We start from the raw sequence: 8,821 nt of genomic DNA on the forward strand, positions 1-8,821 counted from the left end.
TCTGCGCGGCTAGATGAGTACGAGCTGAGCAAGAATCTTCACTGGAGACGTTCAGAGGCAAATGCTTCCAGACTGCTGCTTCTGGCATTCAGGAGAGCTGCTGTTCCTTGGATTTCATGGGCATTCTGAAGTGTTAAAATTAGTTCAGAAATTGTTCTAACTGGAGGGGTGTTTTAGTAACAGTACTTTTCCATGCTGACGTTCCTTTGGAAAAATGACGGAAAATTATCTTCTGGGCTTTTATTCAGCATTTAAAGGGCTGATCTGGAAAAGTGGGTGTTGGTTTTCTGTGTTGTTTTGTTGTTTTTTTTTTTTTTCTGCAGGTAAGTAAAAACTGTGTGTAGCCACTGGGGCGAGGCTAGTAATAAAAGTTTACCATTAACCAGGGTACGGCTGCAAGGGTGTCTCTTCACCTCCTTTAATTTTTTAACTACCTGAGTTAAAGAAAACTCTCAGGCTTTAGAGAACTGTGTGTAAATAACATGAAGCCAAGTGATTTTTGGAAGTGATGAAATTACGGGACGATTTCTAGCTACTTAAACAACTGCAGTAATGTCTGGTAGTTAACAGAGGAGTAAAAGGAAAGGAGACGATTATTGTCCCCTCTGGATTTTGTTTGCATTCGAGGAAGAGCGCTGAGAGCTTGGCAGTCCCCCCCATTCTTAGGGACTGATACCGGAGCCACTCGCTGCCCTGAGCGGTGGTGTCGGGGTGACAGCTCGCACGCACAAGTGCAAGAAGCTCTTACTCCTGGGGTAGTGCCTGCGAGCGGTGGTGTTGGCCTCTGGAAGGTTAGAACCTTGAGAAGGAGCAGCATCCTTCCGAGGAAGAGGATGTAGCTGCAGGAGAGCCTGCTCATGCCAGGGTTACAGATGAGTCGCCGCTGAAATGCCCCCTTTAGAGAAAAGGAGAATTTGCTTTCCTGAGGAGGCAGCTCCTTTCTCCTCCTTTCACGATTTAAAGGGAAAGTTTCCTTTTTGTTTAGATTTTAATGACCTCATCCCTTCGTATGAAATCACTGTCAATGAAAGCCTTGTTTTCTCCTGGAGTTGTATTTAACAGCATGCATTTACAGAGGGGAGTAGCTGCCGCAGGCCTGCAAAATCAAGAGCAGGGGTTGGAGAAAACAAATATCCTGTAAGAGAATTTCCGTGCACTAATTGTTTCCGTAGTACAAGCAACCAAACAAAGCCCTGATCCTGAAAAGGTATTAATTTTGAAAACCAAAGCAGAACGTTGTCAAAGGGCAAAGCCATTCTTTCTCCTGTAGCTGAGCAGTGTGATTGGGTCTCGCTGCAGTCGGCTTTGTCCTCCCGAGTCATGAGTGGCTTTCCTGAGCGCTGAACCTTCAACGGGAACGGGAACTAATCCCTGCCCTTTAGCCGCTCAGTTCTGGGTGGAATCGCCTCCCTTTCCTCGACCGAGTCAGTTACAAGAAAGAGCAAACAGGTGAAGTCAAAGTGTGTAGTGCAAGTGTCAGCTTTAGAAAACATTTATTTTTTCCTTCATAAAAACTAAACTTCAAATTTTAGACCTGAGTTACCCCTTGGGGAAGTGATGCATGATTGGGCTTCCGTCATTTCCCGACAGGAGCTGGAAATGTGGTGTTTTCTGAACTGATCTGCCTGCCAGACAAACTGAGGGGCTGCGTTGGCAGTTTGCACGCAGAAATCATCGCTGCTGTCTGTTTTTCCCAAGAGTACCTGCTCGTTTTGATGATACAGAAGCCATTGAGATAGCTAAGACGCATCGCCTCTTTTTTCACTTTGTGAACAAGAGAACCCAGTCCACACTGCACGCTTCCATAAAAGAAGTGAAAATGGAAGGGTCCGTATTTGACTTGCAAGGATGGAGTCACGGTTTAGTGTAGAATATTTAATGACGTGGTCTTGTATGGCATTTATTCCATTCTCTAGTAAGAAGTTTGCGTGAAGACAACAATTTTCAGCTTTCTGATCTTGTGTTATAACTCTGTTTGTTCCTCGTTTCAGATATCGTGGATGGAAGTGACCTGAAGCAATTTTTTGAGAACAATTATTCTCAAATTTATTTTATATTCTATGAAAACTTCATAACACTGGAAAATAGCTTGAAACAAAAAGGTAAGGTTTAGCATCTTGCCAGCAGCTGTCGAGTCGGTTTCCCCTGACTGTTCTCCACAGACCTACTGGAGCTTGTCTAGCGCGTACGCAGGCCACAAACACTGACACTTATAGTTCGATGCAGTATTAGCGTTAATCGTTTTAGTTGTCTGGTAGCAGAAGAGACAAGCACGGGCAGTTGCTCTCTGGGGTGTCACAAGGAGCTGAAGAGCTTTCTAGACACATTTTGATGGCCACGTTTCAGCCCCGAGCTTGGTTCTCGTGCGCGTCTATACAGACCCTCAGCTTGTTCTGAAGGTTTTCATCCCACAGTGAAGCAGGTGCCCGTTCAACTGGCGCCTTGTCAGAGACCCGCAGGACAGATCTCGGGGGCAAGGATGTGTCGGCACCGTAGGAACAGCCGCTCGCTTGGAAACGAGCATGGTGACAGTGCTTTGCAGGTCTGGGGCTCGGCACGTCCCTCGTCTGCCACTGGCAGAGAGAGGCGCTGACGTTTGGAAACGTCTTGCGCTTTTGGTATGAGATAAAGATGAAGGAAAGTAATTCAAGGGCAACGTCTTTGGCTTCGAGTGGAAAACAATAGCATAATTTTGCTGTCTGACTCTGGCTCTGAATTTATGGCAAGTTTTGTTTTCTGTCTTGCAGGGAATAAATCACAAAGGGAGGAGCTGGACTCCATTCTCTTTCTTTTTGAAGTAAGTTTTCCACACTGTAAACTAACTTTTGTTTTAAATGTCATTGTCATTCTATGTTTTTGCCCCCTTAGGACGAGGGGTGAAAGCAGGTGTCGGTCCAAGCGACAGTGGGTGCCCATGGCTGTATGGAGCAGAACTGGGCTGTGCGTTATGTTTTCAGATACAACAACAGATTTATTATGCAGTGGGAATGTTGGCTGAATGACCATCCAGAATTAGGAGATTTTAACAGAGTGACTTGAAAATCCTGCAGTAGTGTATCTGTCCAAAGCAGCCGAGGATCAGCGCTGTGACAACATCCTGCTTTTTTCCCCAGAATTTTGAGCAAGTTATCAATAGTTGTATCGCCTCTGTTAGGCTAAAGCTTTCAAACCAGCCTTTCCCTTTGTTCCCCCTTTCTTAAATTAAGTTCTTGCTTCTGTGTATTTTGGAGGGCAGGTTCAAAACAGCAGCGCTCTTCCCCTACACTTTGTCAGTGTGGAGCTTGGTGTAATGTTTATTTTGAATGTGTCACAGCAGGAGCCTGGGCTCTGCTCCCTTCAGATGGAGCCATCTGTTGTGACTGCAGTATTTGGTCTGGCAGCACAAGGGAAATAAAAGGATCAGAGTTGTCAGCTACTGCCTATCAGTTTGATCTGAGTGTGTGAAATGTTAATATGTTTAACTTTTAAATTCAGTGGAGCATCTTTTCCTTCCTGGAGTGTGTCCTTCCCGGCACCAGCGCTCAGAGCGTTTGCAGTGTCTAGGGAGGAACCCTTCGCTAGTTAACTCCTGCATAATCAAATTGGGGTGTCGCTCATTTGAAGTAGACTGTGATAAATCGTTTTCCAAGGCACCTCTTTAATTAGAGTTATTACCTAAATGTATTCAGATGTGAGACAATATCACTGGACCGGATGAAAGCCAAACATACAAAAAAGTTTTTATAATGCAGCCCAGAAGCCTTAGCATCAGCTCTGCCTGTCTCAACGTCAGAGAACAGTGCTGTCTTTAATTTTTTTTGAACAATTCAGAAATAAGTGGCCTGATTTCATTCCTAAGGGTAAATGCATGATCTTGTGTTGATTTCTCTTTCTTTGTTTATCCAATGACTAAATTTTCACTTGAGCACTTTGTCATAGAGATGTTATCTTTGTCTATGCTGTGGGTTGTTTTTTGGTAGGAGTGGCAGAAAAAAACCAACAACTTTGAACGGGACTCTAGAAATTGCAGTTCAAACAAAGGTTAAGGGTTCTTAACTGTTATCCCTCCCTCTCAAAATGAAAAAAACCCCAGTCAACTCAACTCAAACACTCAGAAGTATGTGGCTTCATCTCTTTTCATGAATGTGTAGTTTGCAGTTAGAGTAGTATTTATACCGGCAATAAGAATGATGCTGTTCAGCCAAACCTGCCTGTAGTGTGAAAAATGGCCATGGAAATGGTGGCGTGAAGTGCTGGAGTGTTGTGGTCTCACCTTCTGACTTCTATGAGGCAGCAAGCCCATCCCCCTTTTCCTCTTCTCCCTCCCTTCACTCCTCTAACTACAAGACTGCGCTTTCAGACTGAGATCTGACGATTGAATTGTGTCTCTGCTACTGGTGACGTTAGTAAGGGACTAATGGTAGAAGGCAGAGGGATTGGTCAGAGGGTTTTGCATGAGGCAGTGTCAAAGACCATGAGCTCATGTATCTGCTAGGACCATTTTGGGGGCAGGAGAAACTCTTCCTCTTCTTCCTTCTCTCCCTCCCAGTCCCCAGAGGAGAAGGTGTCACCACATCTACGGAGCAAGGCTGTGCAGTGTAACGGGCGCTCATTAACACCCTTAACTGCACGGCCTAGAATAAATAATTAACTTTCTGTGGTGACGCCATCGAATGGCAGGTAACTACTGCTTACGGGCCGGTGAAAGCCACTAAATATGCGTCCCTGTGTCCTGAAACCGCTTCAAACGTCAGGAGAAGGTCCTGTGTGTCGCAGACAAAACCACACGGTTGTATGTGGACGAAGCGTTGCTCTGGGTCCCATCGCGGAGCACTAGGTCGTAGCCTGCTCCTGGCCGCTCTGGGGGAGGACAAACCATTTACCGTGTTTGTGTGGAATCTGGAGCGATCTGCTTCTGGTGCCTGACTACGGGCAGAAAGTTGGCAATCGGTTTGTAATGGCACCTGATGACTTCATGTGGTGCAGGGAACCGGCTTTTGAGAGGCCTTTCAACACAGGACCAGAGAAAATGTAAATGCCAAGTAATTAAACATGCATATCGTAAGCCATAGGAAACAAAACTAATTGATTGTTAAGCTTGCCATATTTAATCTGATGTCAGCGGGAGCCAGAGGGTTCCTAGGGTTTTCTTCTAATTAGCTAAATGGGTAATTACTTAGGACTGGCAAATCCCGGGTCCAGGTGCTGAGGGTTAACAGTTTAAAAAATCAATAAAAATATTTATGAAAGGAATTGACTTCTTTCTGCCTTTTCTGGTCTGGTTTGGTGGGTGCTGTGCAGCTGTTCTTCAGTGACACCTAGTGTGTGTATTAAGCAAAAGTAGTAACATGTTTTCACAGATCTCTGAAAACTGAGCTGAGTCGGTTGTAATTTACCCAAGTCTTGATTTTCACATCAGCTATGTCGTTCGGCCACTCAACAGTAATGTCAAATGGTGTATCAATCCAGGAGGAAATACTAAGCAATACTAACCGTGAAAGGTTAACAGTCCGTTTGGTAAAGTGCTTTTTTACAGTTAATATTAGAGCGCTCTTGGATCTAGCGTTGTATTCTCTAGGGTGCTTTGGCCACGTCTGTTCCCAAGTAGATATCCGGGAGATGAATATAGGTAATTACATTGCTGTGTATTTTTCCCTGTTTCAGCTAAAAGGCCAAAGCAGTGTGAAAAACAGATTTGCCTTTTCCCTGGTAAGGCGTAGTTGTCTGCAGATGGACAGTACACTTTCAGGAGATGTTAATGTTGTTGCTCGTATCACGTTTCCCTGTGTGTGAGGGCATTGCCAAGACTGTCAGCTGAGCGCCACATGTCCCAGGCTCACAGCACGTGTGCTATGTTTATGTCCGTTTTCTGGGTCCCACGGAAGTATTATCCCATCACTGGGTTGTCAAAGCTTGGCTTTTTTTTTTTTTTTGTTATAAAGAATGTTTACCTTGTGGCATCAGGTCCTGGTTCCTCTGACGCTGCAGTTTTTATCTGTAACGGAAGAAGCGCAGGCCGATGGTTTTGATGTAACACAGAGATCGATTTCTATCTGGCCTCTGTGCTGTGTTAGCTAAGCACAGCCTCATCCCTCACGCTGACGCAGTCACAACAGTCACGGCACTGACTCAACACGTCCACCGTATGGAATACTTTATACTTAGAATTTTCAGACACGCTTTCTAAGAAAGCAGGGCTCCCCACATCGCTTATGGGGGTCGCTGCTGTTGCTGGCAGACGTGTCGGTGTAGTCAAGCTCTGGCTGGGGTGTTGTAGGTGGCTGGGCGAGTGGGTTGGGTACTCCCACCTCCTGCGCGTGAAAGCTCTTTTTGCTTTATGTTTTACCAGTGCGCAGTAATATAAGACGAAGTGCCCTTGTGTTTCACAGGTCCTTAGTTGCAAAAGCATTCTGTGGTCTTCACGCAGCTGGACAGACAGGTTTGTCTACGCTGTGATCTCTCAATTTCTGTAAATCATGCCGCTGAAAATGGGAGCGATGTGAGTCCCTGGCTCCGCAGGCAGAGTAAGCACTGCTTTTTTTAAAGACTATCCAGAGTTATAACTTTGGGCTGTTACCTAACGTCACTCCAGGCCTTGCTGTGATGGGGCTGCTCGGCCCTCGTCTCTGTCATGCCTGGCCGTCCCATTGTGCCTTTCGCCCCGCTGCAGTGAGCCTTTCTGTGGCAAACAGGGACGGGCACCGCTCCGCTTTCACGGCCCTTACCAGTTCAGCAGCGAAACTTCAACGGAGCATTCCCAGGGCTGATTGTAGCATCCCGAGCACGTACACAGCAGGTGGCTGTAGATGTTGAGTAACACGGAATTTAAAGGCGCTAGTAGCCTCTGCAGTGTTATGTTACACACACTCAGACTCCTGGCTGCTTTGGCTTTTGTGCAACACCAAACGTTTTTCCAGAGATGATAATCAATGAACTGTTAGAACTTGCCCAGCTGTACTTTGAGCTCTTTATTTTGAGGCAGCAGCTCCTGGTTTTAATACAGCGTTATTGTCCTTAGAAGCACATCTAGACGTAGACTACAACTGGCCACATAGTCTGCAGATGAAGATGTGGTGTACATCCATTGACATGTGGATGGGTCTGTGACCCGACCGTGACCATAGTAATTACGAAGCAGCTGCATAGCCTGAATTTATTACTGCAGATGTGCGCCAGTGCCTCGTTCTGCACATGCTAGCGCTGCCTCGGCAGAGGTTGAGAACTGGCTGTGGGAACCCTGTTGAGAAGCAGATGATGGACCCCAGGCAATAAATACATGGCGGCTGTCAGAGAACTCCTATCCTGGTGCTGGGGACCAACAGCCCTCCGCAGGAGGCAGCGCATGGGGGACGCCTGGTAGCGCACATAAGCATCACATTTAGAGGAGTAGCTGTGGTTCGTTCTGCGCTGAATTGCTGCGCACGGTTTGGATGTCGAATTCCCCCAGCCTGACTGCCCGTCTGCTTCGTGTAGACCCCTGTGCGAGGTAGCAGTGCTGGCTCTGCAGCTTACACCCAGCTCAAAGGCAGGTCGTTCTCAGTGTCAGGAAACCAGGTTGAAGCAGTGATCAGGTTTTGATTCGTAACTCCTTCAGAAGCCTTCAGCTCTGCCCTGCTGTTTTGTGAGCCTGCGAAAGGATGTTCTTTTATATCCATAGCGTTTTCTGAGGGTGCTTATCTTGGGATGTTGCTCCTAATTGCTTGCTATATTTTGAATAAAACTGAGTCAAATTGAATTCTGCAGAAATAAACTGTATTGAAACTGGCCAGTGTGAAAAGTACTTGTGAAATTCTTCACAAGGAATAATCAAGTCACATCATTGTTGAGTTCTTACTGCCGCAGCTGCAGGTTTCTCATTTTGTGGAGTTTATCCCCTTTAACTTTTCCCCTTTGTTTAACTTTCTTTTCACTCTTTGCATTTCCCCCGTGTCTGTACAGCCCAGTGAGTCCATTTTCCCATCGCAGGTTATCTTACACTCGAAATCAAATTACCATTAAGAGTCGCAGCTTCACGTTCAGGGTGCAGGTTCTGTTTTGGCTCTTCAGTGGGTTCCCTGTGCCTGCTGTGACCAGCACTCCTGCTGCTTTGCCTCACGTCTGTCACACGGGCTTGCCTGGCTGATTCTCAAGATCAATGGAGTAAAAAGGACAAAATTGTTTGGAGCACTTCTTTCCTATGCAGAGAAAATTACTTTCTGAACCACCTACAGTTTGTTCTGCTGTAATTCTGGAGGGTTCATTCACCATTGCTCTTAACTCTGGAGTTACTCTTACAGGGGCTGTTGTAAATCCGACTATATGCCGTGTATGTGGACTTCAGAGCTCTTACTGTTCCATGTTATGCCTAGGGCAAGAATAAGTACCTGCTGTGCTTGGGCAGATGTTTTTCCTCCGCGAATAACTGTAAATGATCTACTGATGCAATGAACGGAGGATCCCTTTTCTTAGATCGACGTGCTGCAGGCATGCTAATGTCACGGGCTCCTGGCTTCACTGAAATCATTGAACGATACCTGGAAAGTTTCTAAATTACTGCCATTTCAGTAGCTGAACACTCCGAAACTCTGGTGGAGATACCACTGAGCAGCAGCGGAACGTAGAGGCACAGGAGAGCTGTTCTGCATTTGACTTGGCTTAAAGTACGTAGATCCACCTGTCACGGACCGTTAGAAGCTTCTTGTTGTGCAGATTATATTGAAAAAGGTAATTTTTTTCCTGAGAATCCATTCTCCTGGAATGAGCGTTATTGTGAACTTGCCGTTGACATTGCCTCTGGGCGTGGGAACACATTTCACGAGAGGCTTTGCAAGGCCCGCCCCCAGCAGCTGCTGGCCGCGCGGGG

The 8,821-nt window shown here is 46.2% G+C and overlaps 1 protein-coding gene across 1 annotated transcript in view; it reads left to right on the plus strand.

Annotated features, from left to right (window-relative positions):
- Positions 1-1,991: 1,991 nt before the first annotated feature.
- Positions 1,992-8,821, plus strand: part of RALGAPA2 (Ral GTPase activating protein, alpha subunit 2 (catalytic)) — a gene marked incomplete at both ends in the record, with an annotated part of 56,329 nt that continues 49,499 nt past the window's right edge. The window contains 2 exons of the mRNA XM_010136774.1: positions 1,992-2,102; positions 2,748-2,797. Coding sequence (XP_010135076.1) covers positions 1,992-2,102; positions 2,748-2,797 — 161 coding nt within the window. The remainder of the gene's footprint in view (positions 2,103-2,747; positions 2,798-8,821) is intronic.

Source organism: Buceros rhinoceros, unplaced genomic scaffold (assembly GCF_000710305.1).
Source record: "Buceros rhinoceros silvestris isolate BGI_N320 unplaced genomic scaffold, ASM71030v1 scaffold13635, whole genome shotgun sequence".
Classification (NCBI taxonomy): domain Eukaryota; kingdom Metazoa; phylum Chordata; class Aves; order Bucerotiformes; family Bucerotidae; genus Buceros; species Buceros rhinoceros.